The 17,630-nt window shown below is 46.5% G+C and overlaps 1 protein-coding gene across 10 annotated transcripts in view; it reads right to left on the bottom strand.

The window, feature by feature from the left end:
• The window catches only part of MTMR4 (myotubularin related protein 4), a 56,426-nt gene that overhangs the window by 32,601 nt on the left and 6,195 nt on the right, over positions 1-17,630 (bottom strand). For 7 of the 10 annotated variants that reach the window (XM_055794911.1, XM_055794904.1, XM_055794908.1 and 4 more), the window contains exon 2: positions 2,775-2,847. In XM_055794911.1, the coding sequence (XP_055650886.1) occupies positions 2,775-2,777 (3 nt within the window). In that variant the 5' untranslated portion in view covers positions 2,778-2,847. Of the gene's footprint in view, positions 1-2,774; positions 2,848-4,394; positions 4,467-16,816; positions 16,918-17,630 lie in introns of those variants that run through there. The other 3 variants (XM_055794906.1, XM_055794912.1, XM_055794913.1) reach the window with 2 other exon arrangements.

Genomic DNA, 17,630 nt, shown 5'->3' with positions numbered 1-17,630 from the left:
TAATCAGCAGCTAGTCTTTGGAGAAGAAATGAGAAGTCTTAAAATCAAAGCAAACAAAGCTCTTAACCAACAGTGGACCAAGTATTTGTAGCAGCAGAAAGGGGAGAGCAGCTGCTGACTTACACTTGCGGTGCTGCTGATAAGGCAGAAGCTTTTAGGCATGCCCTTGCCAACCAGAGGGCACTGGGGCTGTGCCCTCTGACTGCAGTGATCACGGGTAATTAGCTAAGCAACTAAGCTCTCAGCATGCCTCAGGCAACAGGGTTTCCAGCCAGCCTTCCCAGGAGCTGCCTGAAGAAGTCCAGCCCCAAAGTGCCCATGGGTTAGCAGACAGCCCTACAGGGCATCTATTAACCAGGCACAGACCTCCATCCCTCCCTGCAGACCTGTATTTAACTCAGAAGTCACAACAGGACTCCAAGGAGGTTGTCAAGAGTTTACATCAGCTCTCTACCTTCAACTGCTGACAGAAGCTCAGGTAAGTAGGTGGAAGCAAGTGCTTATTTCTACAGCTTGCAATTGTAAGTTGCTTTCTCTCCCTTGCTATGGGAGACAAAAAGCCTACGCTCTCTTCCCAAAGAGGGGTGTGGGGTTTTTTTGTTGGTTTGGTTTTTTGGTTTTTTCTTTTCCAAAAGGAAAAAATCATTTTAAAAAATCAAAGTAACATTTTAATAAAATATGAAAAACCCACAAATCCTTTTCAGAAAGTCCTTTGAAACTGTAAAGTCATCTTCAGGTATTCATAAGGAGCCGAAGACCCTCTTGTTTAGAAGAAACCAAACCATCTGTGGTTGCAACTAAGGGTAAGCCAGGGCCAGGTCAGGCTAAGTATCTCTCAAGGCACAGGAAAGGAGCACAGTGTAAAGCAAAAGCTTCCACGTTTTAACTCCAAAGTTCCAGTCTACACACCCCAAAAAACATACAGGTCCAAAGAGGGGTGGAAAGAATTAAAGATGGCTTCTCTACAGAGAAGAATTTAAAAGATGAAAGCCCTTCAGATGTCTAAAGGGAATGTGACAGATCTACAAAATCCCAAAAGGCACAGGGATGCTTGCAGGCAGCACTACACTTCACCATTACGCCCAATACAAGGACTAGGGACCATCAACTGAAACGACATGGGGCACGTTCAAAAACAAAGCAAGAGGAGCTACTCTGCACAACCCAGCAGCGCGGCTCTTTGCACAACACTTCACAACTGCAAATCTTTACTTTGTTTTGAAAAGCAACTACATGAATCCACAGAAGAAAAATCTACCAAGGGCTCATGAAACATCAATAAATCGTTTCTGGATTACCAAGTCCCTGAGCTACAGATCCTGACAGGTGAGGGCATACACCAGAGAAATGCTTCCCCCAGACTCTCCCTGCAGCATTCACCGGTGGCCTCCTGTCAGCAGGGTATCTAACTAGCTAGGCTTTCGATGGACCCAGCCTATCCTTTTCCATGTTACCTGGAGCAATATTTTGATGCATCTTCCATGTGTTCATTCACTTTTTTTTTCATTTTTATCTGGATACAACTGCATCACTCTCATCTCAACACCAAACAGAGCTGTTGGGTTTTTACGCTTCTAATCTGACACTGGGAAATTCCAACTTGAAGTGTAAGATACTTCACCAGGTTACAAGGGCATACTTCAGCTCTCCACCCCAAAGTAAGCTCCTGCACCTGAAGTGTGGCAAGAAGCTATTCCAACAGAAAGCCCAGAAGATCTTGAGGCAAACCCAGGGAGCATGACCATAGGGACTACATCAAAAATGCTGCCTGCATAACTACTAGACCTGAAAGTTCAATTAATGCAGAGCACATTTCCTTTTCTATTGCAGTTGTTAATAGATCACACAGAGGATAATCCCATAGCAGACAAGGCTATTTCCTCAAGCAGTCTGCCAGATTTTTTTTAATTTTTTTTTTTTTAAACATTTAACCTAAATTTTCATGTCCTCAATTTGAATTTCCAGCCCTTTGACTGATTCTGCCATTCTTCTTTGCACTCCTTCCAACATAATGATACACTTCTGGCAGTGGCGAGCACGAAACTGATGATAATACCCTGTTACTGCAGCAACGCTCAGGCTCCCTGCCCACCCACAGCCCATTATGCAGATCACCATGTTGCCTTCAAACTCCTATTCAAACTACCGCCCCAATGACACTTTCAGCATATCTTTCAATATTTCTGGGCTCCAGCTTTCTTCCCCTCATCAGACTGCATATTTTGGGTTATTTCTTGCTGGAGGCATTAGAGGCACTTTATCAGAGTGTATCTCAGCAATCTGGTTGTTTTGGCTGTGTTTCAGTCTTCCCAGATTCTTTTATACCATATTTTTATGTGGCTAATTACTGTGACATTTCTGCTACTTCAGTGGTACCAGAGCACACTAACATGGTGTTAAACCTTCAATGAGAGGTGACCAAGGAACAGAACAAAAAAACCCCAGCATTAAGTTTTAAGGTAAAATAAATCAGTAAGTCACAAAAACTGGATGATTGTGTCAGTAGTCCAAGGAGGCACAAGGGGACTCCAGTCTTATGTAGTTTTTTCCACTATGTTCCAATAACAGGTGTAAGAGTAAACTTACTCTACTAACAGCATCTTAGCAACAGTAATAGAAGATCTCTGTTATTTTATATAATACATTTCACTAAAGCACTCTTTCCCATTCTTGCATTTGTTGTCATACATCTAGCAGCAGCACAAGAGTTGGACACACAAAGAATGAACAAAACCACTGACACAGGACAGAGGCAGACTAGCCTACATACTTACCATCCTCAGACACTGTCCAAAATCTCCTGCTTCAGTCACAGCTCAGTCTCTTTTTGTCTTCCACTAGTCTCACCTGCAGCAAAGAGACAACCCAGAGTAGAAGTTTAGATCAACAGTAATGATACCTCAGCATGAACATGGGGGGGATGGGAAGAGCCCAAGAGTCTTGCAAGCACACTACCTACCACCGCTAACATGCATTTTAGTGTCCTTTCCAGAATCTGCTGGAAATCAGATTCAGCATCACAAGGGAGACACCAAATCCTTTCGGTCTGCTGCTACACAAAGCACTTGTTACCCACCAGCACACACCAGCCAGTACTCCAGGGGTACAAAAAACACACCTCAGGGGAGCACAGGGGGAAGGGGGGGTGGGGAGCTGAAGCAAGACAGACTTGGTCATTATGGTTCAAGGACTTGGGGAGGATCCTCCTTCATATGAAACTTGAGTGCTTGGAGAAGACTGTTGTGGTCTTGGGAGGAGATCACCTCTAAAATCACATCTTGTCCTACCTAAGAGGTAGTGCAAGGTGCAAGAGCTCAAAGTGCCATGCAAAAACTAGCAGCTCCTTCTGCCAGCCTTCCCCCCACTAGCAGGGGGACTGATCACAGGAGACGTTCTGTAGGAGGCGAAAAGCCAAGCAGCAAGATTTGAGCAAGGTTCTGGTCTGAGAAAATCCTTTCCAATAGCACTGGGTGGTCCCACAGGTGACCCTGGAATTTCCAAGGAGCAAGAGACCCTTCCTTAAGGTTTTCAGATCTCTCCAATATGGGATCATTTGCTCACCATCTGTCCAAATTCTGCCCTCTGTTCTGCTCTTCCAGCCTCACATAGGGGACTGAATTACACACAATTAAACACCGCCATCAGAAACAGGTTGTAGCTGCCCTGTGCACTCCTGTTCCCCATGCCACTCACCCAGCTGTGCAGCCCCTTCACTGTAGCACAGAAATCTGCACATGTGTCCCAACAGTTTTTAAAAACAACATTTTAAGTAGGGATGTTCAATATTTGAGCGTAGCCTAAAGATGGCTTAAAACACATCAACCAAACATGATTTCTGCCAGTTACCAGCAGCCTGTAGTACACCAAAGCTTCAGGAAGACTCAAGGTCTTTGATAAGTGTTGTCATTTATTTTAACCGTTTTCACCCTTAGATGAGAAAAAACATCAACAAATGTGGAATTTGACATTGTCTAAACACCTCACACAACATACCCTGGCTGAGAATTACTCCCCCTTCCACCTCCAAGGGATCAGTTCGGCTACAGAAGTGTTTCTCCTACTCAAGGCTTTCCTTCCACTCTGGGATTTCTTTCCCATCCGGATTTAAGTGAGGTTTGACACCTGCGCATCAAAAGGGCAAGCTGAATGCCAGCACTAAGGAGACATTTTTGAAACTTAATCTTCATCATGGGCAAGCAGTAAGCAAGTCCTTTAGCACTGCTACATGATACAGGAGGCAGCTCCCACCCTGCTCCAGCAGTGCTGTCAGGTAGAAGTAATTACCCTTGCACTTCCAGTTAATTTCTCAGGTCCTGCCATGCACTTGATGACAAAGGACAGGAAAAAAGAATGGGAGTCCAGAAAGGATGTAAAGCTTGTGCATGATATATTACCTTATATTTGAAAGCAGGTCACCAAGTTTCAGGAAAACATGAGAAAATCCACGATGGGAATCAACTTTATTCCTAGGAAAACAGAAAAAGCCAAATACTGCAATATGTCTCTTCAAACCCAGATCCATCCTGTTTCTTTTCAACTACAAAAGCCTTTTTTCCACTATTTAGCAAGATGACCACACATATCAGACTTCATACAGAGAAAAAAATTCTAGCAGCAGCTTACCATGCCACCAGGAAGAATCAATGCAGCTGCTGACTTACAAATTACATGAAAAGTACAATTAGCAAGGGAAGTAAAATGTTAAGTATACTTTGTTCACTAGTCTGAAGTTATCCAAATTATTGATAATACCAAATGACACACAAGTACTTTTCCTGCAGTACACTTTGTACCAATTTATTAAATCATTGCTAATGGCTACTCCAGTTTCTCACTTCCTTCCTTGTAGGAGAAGTCAGTAATTGCTTAGAAACTGCAACTCTCTTTGGCTACGTCATGTTTGAGGATGTTCCTCCTGGCTCCCATCCCCCAAGCTATTCTTGAAAGCCAGTTGCCCAAGAGGAAGGCAGTTCACCGCAGCCAGCCAGGACTCCTGCAGCTGCATTAGCTCAGCCCACAGGAATGCTGCCGCTCCTCCACCACCAAGGGCTTCCTTGTCCTGGACAGAGCAGGGATAAAGCGGAAGGGGCTCCTGAGGATTTATGGGATGAAAGAAGCCAGGAGATACTACAAAAATGCAGGTGCTGCTTGTACCACCCAAGGAACTTGCAAGTTCCAGCACTACCTGAATTATACTTGGCCCAGTCCACCCATCTGGAGGCAACTTCACTCACATACCTGTGCAGCTCCATGTGCTCCTCTGCCGGCACCCCAAATGCATCCCCCTGTTTCAGGGCTGGCTGTGGTCCTCCTCCTTTTAAAGGCTATTGTGTTCAACTGGCTGCCAGCTCCGCCACTGTGGCTTCCAGTCAAACTGTCTCCAGCCCTTGGGAGGGAGGATAGCAGCTGCCCAGTGTGCTCAGCACCACTGCCCGACACCTCCCCTGGCTGGCACCTACCACCTCTCCTGTGCAAGTCACACATGCGGTTATGCAGCTGCTCAAGGAGCTGTTCCCCATGCAAGCGGTTGGATTCCCCCCAAATCCAGGTCAGAAGCTCCCCTAAATTCTTGGTCACAGGGAATGGGCTTCAACTAGCCACCTGCTGTGCCCAGCCAAGGCGCAGGCTGACACTGCTGAATTAAATGAAGAGGGCACCAGAGAGAAAGACATGATAAAAAGAATGAAACTAGAGAAAAGATAAGAAGAGCATAATGCCTTTCCATGCACAGATGGAAACCACAGTCTAGAACTTCATGCTGGTTCTGCTGCTGTGTAATCACAGGCAGAGCACAGGGCTTGTGGCCCACGGCTGGGGGCCAGCAAAGCCAGCAGCCCCCTTCCCTCCTCTTTGTTCAGCTGCAGGGAGGCACAGGACAGTGCCAGTCCTGCTGAAGAGGCTGGTAGGGTCATGCTGCCTGACACACCTGGGTTGGGGGAAGTAGAGAAAATAATTCACTTGAGCATTTTTATAGCCTGTATCCTACTCTGGAACTATTAATTTTGAAGCCAACCTCTCAGATAATAAGGAAGTGTCAGAGTTGAGACCACTCATAAATATCTTAATTTGTTCTCATCGTAGCCCTCTTGCCTATGTGACTCACGCGTATGATTGTACACTTCATTACACAATTGCATTATTTCCTCCAGGGATCTTTGCCTCTCCCTGTAAGAAACAGAGCAGCAGGGACTGAAGCAGTGGCCGTCTTGAAACCTCTGCCCCTGTTTGCTGCAGATGCTAGAAGAGACACAGGGGCTGTGAGAAAAAAGCTGGATAGAAGGATTGAGCTCTGCCTGCAGAGCTGGACCCATCATCATCTGGGATGCTCACCCACTGGCCAAGCCAGACATTTCACAGATGACCAGTGACTATTCTTCATTTTCTGAACTGTAGCTCTGGACTCAAAGACACCCAGGTTGCCTCTCAGTTGCAAGCCAAGTCAAGGTGCCATATGAACTGTGTGCGCACTGGAAAACCCTACTCTCCAAGCAAATAATTAGGCTGTCAAAAATCAGAAGAAACATTTACACTCTCTCTCTGCCTCTCCACATCTCCTAGAGGTGGCATAAAAGCATATCGCTGCTTCACCAGTGTGCATTTACAGGAGCCTCACAGAAAAGCTTGTGAAAAGCTTAACAGCCCTGCCCTTCAGCACAGTCTGATCAACGACAGCGAGCCAGGCTCAGGAAACACTGAACAATAACAAACCGCATGAACACTCCCTGCCATCACCTGCCCCTGGCACGCTGCGGGGAGCAGAGGTCCTGAGGGAGGGAGGAAGGATGCCCATTGGGGCACACAGGGGTCTTTCAGATATGCACATGAGACCTTGGAAAGGTTGGAAACACAGCAAGCACCAATTATGGCTTCCAGCCTCGTTAGCACTGCTGCGATACAGTTTTCGGTGTGCACCCCAGGCGAGATGGGTGGCCCCTCTGCCAGCTCCACGCTTCCCACTATGAGACTCATTTTTAATTGCTTATAAAACATTGCCAATTGTTTGCAGTTGGAGTAAAGCTCTCTGTGCTCAGCACTTGCCCCAGGCAGAGATCTTGTTTTAATTTCAGCTAAAATGGTAGAGTTAGTCCTGATGTACTTAATGGGGAAAAAAAAGTCCCAATACTAAACTAGGGACCTTAGAAGAAACAACGAGGAACCCTATTATCCTTATTTTGATCCCAAATGAAACAGAACAGCCATTTCAAGCCTGTCAACTAACGACAGGCTAAAAATACAATTGTCAGACCACATAGTTACATGCAAAGCAGATTGTACAGGATGGTCTTCATTATTTTAAGCAAAATTACAGGTCTGAGGGCTGTTTCTAACAGTCCTCAACAATAAAATACTTTTACTGATAAATAACTGTTAAAAGAGATTGGCCTACCAGAGCTGAGGAATATCACTAATACCAGATGACAACAACAAGTTGCCAAAGTATTCAGATTGCTCTGCAATGCTAAGTGATCATCATTTAACTGCATACAGGTGTAACCAGAGGCAAGGTATGAATTCAGACACCCAGAATTACCCACAAGATGAAGTGCTGTTAGAAGTGTACCTTAAGGACCCAGTCACCTCTGCATGAGCTGCCAGACAAGGAGCAGGCAAAGAGTCTACTGCAATAATATATGAAAGTAGTAAACAGCAGAGGTGCCAAATTGATGGCAACTCTGTCCCCAGAACTCCTGGGGCCATGGCTACAAATGTCTCCGGGTAGCCAGAGCTAAGACAGCAATTTGAAGCAGAAAGACAAAACCCATCTAGTGATCCAAAGCAAAACAAGCTCACATATATGGCTTAAAAAAAAAAAAAAAGAAAAAGAAAAAAAGACAACTTGTTCAATATGTTTAAGTATTTATGCAAAGTTATGTCAGCTCTGGGCAACTCTGCTGACAAGGATATAACTCAATCCAATTACTGGTAGATGAAGTATTCCATCAAGCTTATAAAAAAAAGCTGTCCTTTTTACTGCTTAGAGTACTTAGGTCTGAATACACGAATCCCTACAGGTCTCTGAGTAAGCAGAGTTGCCTGCAATGTCTTCAGCATACCCCACCTCCAGCCACATTTCCCAAGGAGGTCGATGACCGAAACTCACGTTCAAAGTCAACGTACCTGCGAGATGTGGGGAGGGTTAAGAGCTGTCCTCTCACGGGAGGGGCGTTACCTGCCACTGCACTGCAGGCTGCACATGCATCACCTTTCTTGAGTGCCAGGGGACAGTCTCAAGATTGTCTCCAACCAACACGGAGCAAGACAGACATCATCCTGCTCAGCTCATGGCACAGAACCACCACCACCCCGGTTTACCCACAGCCACCGCAGCAGCTGGGAGAGGGTGACCACTTGCAAACCCTTCCTGGCCATCCAATCTAAATGCCAGTTTGTGATTAAGATGCCCTGGAAGCATTTTCCTTCATATTTAAAAACAATCAAGACCTCTTTGAACACTGATTAGGCTCCTCTTGCACTCAAAGCAGGAACATCCAGGTTTAAAACACAGGATTGCATCTGAGAGATCAGAGCAGGACACAAAGCAGCTCTTCACAGGACTGCAGAGAAACTGGGGAAAGCTGCTGTTGCCAGAAATGCTCCTGACCACACAGCACCATCCTACAGGAGAGAAAGACCCTCAAAAACACATCCAGATTTGGCTAGCGCTTTGCTTGTCTTCATGCACATTCTCAGCCCAAGTTTATACAGCTGTACAGGGAAGATGTTAGAGGCAGTGCTGTTATCAGTCATGGAGTCACAAGGGTAACATCAGGACAGATTATCCGGCCCTGCTTGACTGACAGCTAGGCATTGAGGAGGAGAGAAACAGTATATGCATGTGCCAGCTGCAAAGGAAGGTAGTTGAACATGTGTGTGTAGATAAGGTTACAAAGAGCACAGAGCAACAGGAGGACAGAAACCAGAGCCACGTTGGGAGGGCAAACCCCTAAAGAAGTGCTGAAGGAGCAGCAGAACAAGGGAGAGAGAACAGGCAGAGCAAGTTCAGGGAGGGGATTTCAGGAGCACAGCTGCCATGTAGTCAAACTTCCCACATGGTAAAGTGAGAATAATTTGGAGATTTTTGCCAAGCTCAAGGTTTTTGCAGCAGCAGCTCCAGTACAGCAGGTAAGGCAGGCTGAGGAGACAAGGGGCTTCAGTCTGAACAGGCTACGTACAAGGGACTTATCATGAAAGGGGGCGGGGGGGGGGGGGGGGGGGGGGGGAATTAGCCACAGGAGGTGAGCAGGAATAGAGGTGAGCTTTGCCTTTAACAAGGGAGAAACTACACAGCAAGGGGAAGGATTCAAAAGCAGGTGAGAAATTGAGAATAAAGAGGAAGGGGAATGGTGCAAAGGGGAAGAATAGACAGCATGGGGTCAGAGGCAAAGAGGACAAAACCAGAGGAGGACTTGTGCCTGGTGCAAGCAAAGGAAGTGTCATGAGAAATGCTGAGAGGCAGGAGGGGACATTGACACAGTATTTTGTGGTTTTCTCTCCAAAGAAACAAGGTCCTCTGCAGTAAAAAAGAAGGGGAAAGAAGACTGGAGAAGTCAGAAGTGTGCCCAGAGCAACCATGGGCTTAATACCTGACAAAAAGCTCTTGTTTAGCAAAGACCAGAGCAGATCTGACATGAGCTGTAAGTTCACAGGCAGGGCTGGCCCCGAAGTGCTGCAACGGACACACAGCTGCTGAAAGTGAGAATGAACTTGAAAGTTTTTGGAGAAGTAACTACGTGAGAGTGAGAGGAGAGATGGGATGGAGGTTGCAGAGCCTGGGAACAGCAATGCAGATCGCAAGGGCAGAGACACTCATGGCAACAGGGATTTCTGCTTGAGCAGACCTGGGGCGAGTGCCCCAGGGCAGGAATGGCACCGGGGCACGGGCAGTTCTGGGGTTCCTGCTGGTGCACAGTGTAGAAGTGAGGACTGTTGAGGGTGGGAGAAACAGTGAAAGTGGCAGCAGCGGAAGGAAGGATGCAGAAATGTGGGAGGGTGCAGAGAGAGCTAGAGGGGGAAACGGGCAAACAAGACTAGAGCTTTGGGGGGAATACCACCAGAATTTGAAAAACGTCTAACTAACTATAGGCTGGGCCAGGGATGCTCCTGTAGTGATTATCTGCCACCCCTGTCTTTGCTTCAGGCCCCAGGAACAGCTTAGCCTGGGGACACTATCAAAGCAGTCTAATGACAACTTGTTTTGCAGAAGAATGAAGAAACAGGGGAAGGGGAGATTCTTATAGTGCACCCAAGCTGCAGGAATACTTCAACACCATTTTGTCTGTTCCACCCTTTCCTTTGCCACATCTTGCTCAGCCAGGAGTCAGGAGAGATGCATACACTGAGGAGCCAGGAAACAGTTTACACCATGTGCAAAATGGTAGTGCACAGGCACTGATAGACTCTAGCAAGAAGGCTCCAGCAGTGGCACTCAGATGTCATCAAGGTGTGCAGGATTATGAGGGAAGAGAACAGAGCCCAGCACTTTGCCAGATCCCTAACAAGCACTGCTATCCATTGCTGCAATGATTTTAAGCATAATTAATTTCAACAGCCTGCCTGCCAGCTGACTCCACTCTTTACATTAACGACAGTGAAAGCCCCACATACGGCAGCGTGAGGACTGTTAACGTGCATTACTCAAGATCATCTCTCCTTTGTCTTACCAAGACCATGGCAGTGAAATACCTTGCTTTGCCGACAAAGCAGCCAAGGGGCTGGGGGCAGCCTGTGGCACCAGGTGGCAGCAGCACACCAGGGATGCTCCCCTGCCAGGTCAGCCTCTGCCTCCTCCTTCATCTTCCTAACCAACCGGCAGAGAACAGGGACTGGCAAAGGCTCTGCACGATGCCACACGCACTACCATCGCTGTGCTGATTCATCTCCCATGACAGCCAGTGAGAAGCTGAGACAACAGCAGACAGTGAGACAGACTCATTAATTCATTTCAATGACACATGGAGGAACCACGGACCTAAGGAGCCTCCACTGCCCCGGTCCCAGCCCCACCCTCCAGGCCTTTGATCCCAAGCCGGCCGAGAAGGGATTCGAAGCCAAGGCTCCAAGCTAAACTTCATAACCACTAGACTAAAGGAGACGGGAAGCTCTGCTTTGACAAACGTTTCCAAAATCCCTGTAACTCCAGCCCGTTGCTCTCCAGTTTTGTTTGCTTTTCGTTGTTTGGTTTGTTGGTTTTTTTTTTTTTTTAATTAAAAAAAAAAAAACAGTTGGGACATTTCAAGTCACAATTAAGCCTTTATTCAAGTACAAACAATTGCCTGGTCCCTACCCAAAGCAGTGCAGATGGACCCATCCCAGCTGCCATCCAGGCTCCTGCCTGTTCCTGGGGGTCCTCTGCCTGCAGCAAAACGTGGGTACTGGGCTCCCTCTCCCTCTGGCAGCCCCATTACCTCTCTCCACACCATACCATGTACGGATTTTTACTCAATTTCAGGAAAGAAGTAGCAACAGCTTCAAGGAAATGGTGCCTGTGCTACTGAGGTCACATCCCAAGTCTCCAGGCTGGAAAAGCGCTGTCTAAACTGGTCTCTGTGCAACACTCATTTCTTCTTACGCATCAGGAGCATTTGCCTTTTAATTCCCATCAACTTGTGGAGTCTTTGACAGCTGCAGTTTTCCTTGAAAGGCAGTCTTTGTGACTGCAGAAAAAAAGCCTGAAATATGTGACCCAAATGCACCAGAAAGCTCAGAAATCAAAAGATAAAGTCCTGAAGCATGCTGCTCCCCCTCCCCACCCCGCACCAACTTTCCCCAGCTAAGCTCACGGCTCTTTGGAGCACCCACAGCTGCAATACACTTGTACTCACCACCTGGATATTTTAAAACAATTTCAACCAAACAGCAGCAACACAACTTCAGCCCTGTTGCTATAACAAATACAACTTCTATTATTTTTTTATACAGGTGTGTAAACATACACATTTTTTTTAGAAGTCCTAAGGTTTCTAAGGCATCTGCCTGCAACCAGAAGACAGGGCCGATAGGGGAACTATACCCCTCAATAAAGGCAGCTGGAGGCCAGGCAGGACACCTTTAGCATCCAAGCTGGTACTAAACTAAACTGCTATCTGCCTGCAAACATCTGAATCCACCCCTGGGACAGAAAGTCAATAGAAACAGCATCTGAAAAAAAAATATTGCTGTTATTCCAGGTGATCACATGCCCTGCAACGCTACTGATTTTGACTGCCCTGAGACAGCCACACTTCCAGCTCCAGCTGTGCCTCCTCAGCACTGAAACCCCTGGGCTTGTTCTGCTTGTGCTGCTGACCAGAAGCAGAGCCCAGGCACAATCATTCACATACAAAATTTCTAGGACAGTCTGTTTTCTCCAAGGGTAGTTTTCTTCCATAGGAATAAAATAAAGCATTTTTTTAGCTACCCACATAAACACAGACATGAAGAAGCTACAACTGAAACTAGAGCAGGTCTGAGAGGACAATAAAGCACTGAGATTTCTTCTCTTGCCTCACCCGTACCAAGCCACCCAAACCAAGCCATGTTGTCCCAGCAGTGTCCCCATGACCAGCCGTACCAATAAGTAGGAGAGGAACCTGTGCCAGGATCTGCAACACGGACAGTGACATTCAACCACTTGAAATGTGGCTGGGAACACACATCTCTGCAGAACACTCCTCCCTGCTCCTGGTAGGAACCCAGTTCCTCTCTAAAACTTGCAATAATTGCACCATTATCAAATTATGTACACAACTGCACCTTCCACGGGAAGAATGCTCTAAAACAGTGACAAACATCTGCTCAGGGTTTCTATCATCAAGCTACAGGAAGACAGAAAACCACAAGATGAGCTAAAAACCCTTGAGAGCTGTTATTAATAAAAGATAAGAGATCACTTTCGATTACATGTTCAACTTCATCTCTCTCTTTTTGCTGAGCACAGTCATCCAACAATCAAAGCCATCAGCCCCTGATGAAACATTGGTTTGTGAGCAGCTTTTCCGGGTGGTACATTACGACAACAGCCTGGACACCCTCTTTCCCTGTGCCTCTCCAAAGGGCCCTCTCTCAAGGCTTTGTGTTGTCACCACTGCTCTTCCCACCCAGACACATACATCAATGAACTCAGAAACTTGCCCTTCATGAGGCTTTTTCTGGGAGCAGTATCCCTCCCAATACCAAGCAATACCTCCCCTGGCCTTTAACAATTCTTCCCTTTCCAACCCCAAGTTGCCAAAACCTCTGGCTTAAGAAGGTTAAAAAAGGAGCCTCCTGTCTTTAACTTCTAGTTATCTGGAGCCTTCAAAACCGTTTTGCACTTTAGCTGTGGAAAATCATGTGAAGGGACTGCCTTGCACACTGACCTGCTTTCATTAATAAACTCACCTCAAATGATGTGGGCAGGACAGCAAGTTCAGGTGAGCTTAATCGCTACCATCTCTGCTCTCTACCATGAGCTTAACTGTTTCTAAAAACAGTGCTGTCCGTGACATCCTCTCAAAAGGCACTCTTAGAAAGGGAAATCCCCAGCCAATCAATAGAAGGAAAGAGAAGGCAATTCGATATATATAGCAACTCCGTGGCTTATCTAGCAGTAAGAGCTGCACAAATTCACATACACTGTCCCTTCTCCGCTGCCAGCTTCCACCAGGACAGAGTATGAAGATGGCCACATGACACACTTGGTACTGTGAGGAGCCTGAGGATTTATACTCATCTGCTGCAACTCACAAATTTTTTTAATGCTAGGAACAGAGCCTGGGATTTCTTACCTTTAGTAACTGACTGTACTAAAATTCATTAAGGATCAAATTCCTGCCTCTAAAATGTTTAGGGCAAAGTGAATGCATCAGACTTACTATATCTAAAGACAAAGACAAATCTCAGGAGGCAAGGGGATTTTTATCACTGTTGCTCAAATACGAGATGGTGACCTTCCTCCCACCAGTGTGTCACCAATGCAGAGATGAAGTCCTGTGGCCACCGAAACCAGTAGCAGATCCATCAGCCATCTCAGCTGAAGCTGGATTTTCCCCAGCACTTTGTATCCATTTCAGCACACACTCTGCAACACAAGCCAACACCCAGGGCTGCAGCACAACAGCTCCGGGTGCTGGCAGTAGAGAATAGGCAGAGCAGAAAGCTGTGTCTTTGAAAGAAGTCAGTCACAGTACTCAAGGAGGCACACCACTTCCCATCTTCTGTCACTCCAGTAATAACCCTTTGCTATGCGATTTTTGGGGGGTGGGAGGAAGCAGGACCAGCAGCACAGCTATCCGCAGCACAAGTGCGGTGGGATCCCACCTGCTGGGCTCCCTGCTCCCCAGGGAACTCGGACAGATGAACCAGCTGCTCGTTTGAGCTTCAATTTTGACTGCTTCGTCATTAGCAAAACATGCTGAAAATGTGACTTCCTCTGCTACAAGACCTATTGAACCTTTTCTGAGAATTCTAAGTTAACTTCCTCTCATATTTCAATAAAAGGCAAGCCCGTAGGCAGAACAGTTTCTCTTCTGGAAATTCCTATAGCAGAAACACCTATTGAAAAAGGAAAGACACAGTAGAAGAGAGAAAGAGGGGTGGGGGTGGTGTCACTTTTCATCAAGTCTATGTTTTGTTATAAAACAAAACTGTTAGCCCACTTTACAGGACAAGAACACTTTTGCTTCCTCTTTTGCCTCATTTAGCAATGGCAATGAAAGCTCTGCATGCTGTTTCCTAGTGGGGCAGTTAGAAGATCTGCACAGAACCTCTGCATTCAACAGTTTCATATTAAAAAAAAAAATCTCCATTTACTTGCCTTGCTGAACAAAACAGGCTAGGATCATCTTATCCAGCATCCAAAGGTGCTTGGCTACCCTCTTTCCAATGGAAATGCAGAGAACAGTCAGTAGAAAGTATCCGCCTGCCTGCTGGCATGCCAGGAGGGACAACAATCCAGAGAGCAGCACTAGTAGAATATATTAACTTTTAAAATTACAGAAAGGGGAAAGAGCAAAGAACAGAGTAGGTAAGAAATTATCTCCTGCCAGTCCAAGGAAGTGCAAAGGACAAGGAGGGAGGGGTGTGAGTCACTTGCTGGCACATACCCTCCCTCTGTGGATCTGCATCCAGTTTGTGCTGGCTGCCTGCTGGTAAGGTGGCATTCCCTCCGGCAGCTGCCTGCAATATGTCTCCAGGCTGGCCTATAATGAGCACAGTACCTTGGATGCTAGAAACTACCAGCTCTCCTAACAGGAATGTGTGAGTCAGCCACAGGCACAAGAAAGGACATTACCAATTCTTCTGACAACAGCACTACCATTCATTCATTTCTACTGATCATTTGTCTTAAATACTGCAGGGGCTTCCCCACAGGCCCTGCTCCTCTTTAAATCCATCAAATCTCAGCCTGAGGCAGCTCCATTAATTATCACTTCCTGCACCAAGTCTCATCCCTCACCTGCAGCAAGCAGAAAAGCTCCTTTCCAGCACAGTCCTTCATGCTGCCAACCTGCTGTGCTACAAAAAGAAAGCATCTACCCTTCCAGGGTTGGCACACTGATAACTCGTGGTATCACAACATTATACAGAAACACAGAGTTAACATCATCACTTAATGTTTAAGGTTAATTTTTCTCAGGTCACCTCTCTGAAAAAGCCCATCTCCCCAAAGCTCACGCTCTGCATTCTCACCAGGCACTGCAGACACCCATTTGAATGATCACAACTGCCAGGCTAAGCACCAGAAATGAAGTAGCCTCAGCCGTCAGGCCAACATCAGCAGAAGGATCAGAGCAAAGCTGCTGCAGCAACAACTTTGCTTAAGGTACCATTTCCGCTCCAGGCAAAGGAGCACACTTGCTGCCCTATAAGATGGTGCGATTTGGCAAAGCTACAGGGAAAGTCTGGGACTTGCTCTCAGGTCCCCTTGGGGATTTCTGCATGTAGGTCCAATACCTGAGAATCTCCTGTCATGGCCCCTTCCCTTACCACAGGACTTCTAACAAAAAGATTGTGTATTCTTGCTATTAAGTGTTCTTTAGCAACAACTGCTGCTATAATAATGTGCTACAGGTTCAAGATCCCCTGGAAAACAGGGACTTCACAGCTTAAGCAAGCACTTCTCCTTTGAAATCAAGGTACTTTCTCATTGCGTAGGCAGCTAAATCCAAACATCAAAGCCCAGTGTACATCAGTAACAGACATTCAGAGCCCAATATACTTCTCATCTGCCTGAGTTAAGGGGCAACAAGGCCCCAAGCAGAGTAACAGTGTGAGAGCTGGAGCAGGAGCTGAAAAGGATACACAGCACCAGCTTATCCCTGGGATGACAAACCCCCCCTAAATCTAGTAATAAATTGCTTTATCAAGGCAGTGTACCACACAAGCCTAGCAGTGTCAGAGCTGGCATGAGTACTAAAATCCATGATCACTTGATTAACAGACTGTCGGCTCAGCTAGGCTACAACTTCTTTGCAAAGAGCCACTGCTGACCTCAGCTCTCTCCCTTCTCCCTGGACACAGTGTTATTTGCTCTTCTTGCAAAAGAGAAAGAGGCAGCGCACAGAGCCCCTGGCACCTTGTGGAAACCAGGTCCAAACAGAGAAGTTTCCTTGCTGCAAACAAGATGAGATTTCTCCTTGCTCCAGACTCCCCCTCTCTATATCCACAGCTACTTGCTGGGTTTGCACATATCTATGGCCTCCAGAGACCAGTTGCCAGAGAAGGTGCGCAGAAACAGGGGGCACCGGGAACTTTCCTAGAGTAGTCACCTCTTGTCAGCTGCTTCTAAAGGCAGTGGATAAGAATAATACAAGCCAGTAGCTGCCCTGACAGAGAAATACTAAGTGCTGGCACTTACTAGAAGCAGATGATCTCCCCTCCATACCAGGCAGGTGATGAACAGCCTTGTGCACGTGAGAGAGATGTTTGCAGATGACCGAGAAGAACCAGGCACATTGTCTAGAAGCACAAAAGATTCAAATACACAGAAAAAAAAAGCTGATACCCCAGAAAGGGGAGACAGAGTTAATCAACCTGGAGGGATCCCAGCCATTAGCTGTATAACCCACTGGTACTGTAGGGAAATGGATGCCCAGGAACATGACAGACAGAGGCAGGCAGATACTCATCACACCAGAGCTCAGCAGTGGTTCCCAAGTCACAAGGACCTCAGCTTTAAAAAAAAACCAAAAACCAAAACCAAGCACTGAACTATAGCATTAAAAGAAATAGCTCCCACATACAGAGGACAGAAGAGTATCAGGCTGTGACAAACCCTGTAGTCACACCATTGTCACATTGGAGGAACACTGGAGAGGGAATGAGGAGCTAACATGAGCCCAGACCTACTCAAGGGCACAGGAAAGTTGACAACAGGTTTCCAAAACACAAACTGTACTTCAGCAAAGCCAGAGGGAAAATTTAACACCCCAGGTCACTGATAACATACAGCAGACATAGCATCCTCATCGTAAAAAAAAAATAATCTTAAGTTATATATATATAATCTCTGATGCCTTCACAGGAACTTATCAAATCCCACTTCACTGTGCATCTTTCCACCAGCCCCTCCAAATACATTACAGCTATACTTCCCCCACCTAAACACAGCTTTCTGCCCCACCACACAGGCCACCCTGTTTTGCATCTAACTTCCAGCTTCCCCAAACCTC

The sequence above is a fragment of the Falco peregrinus genome, chromosome 2 (assembly GCF_023634155.1).
Source record: "Falco peregrinus isolate bFalPer1 chromosome 2, bFalPer1.pri, whole genome shotgun sequence".
Taxonomy (NCBI): Eukaryota; Metazoa; Chordata; class Aves; order Falconiformes; family Falconidae; genus Falco; species Falco peregrinus.
This window is presented reverse-complemented; position numbering and strand designations above follow the sequence as displayed.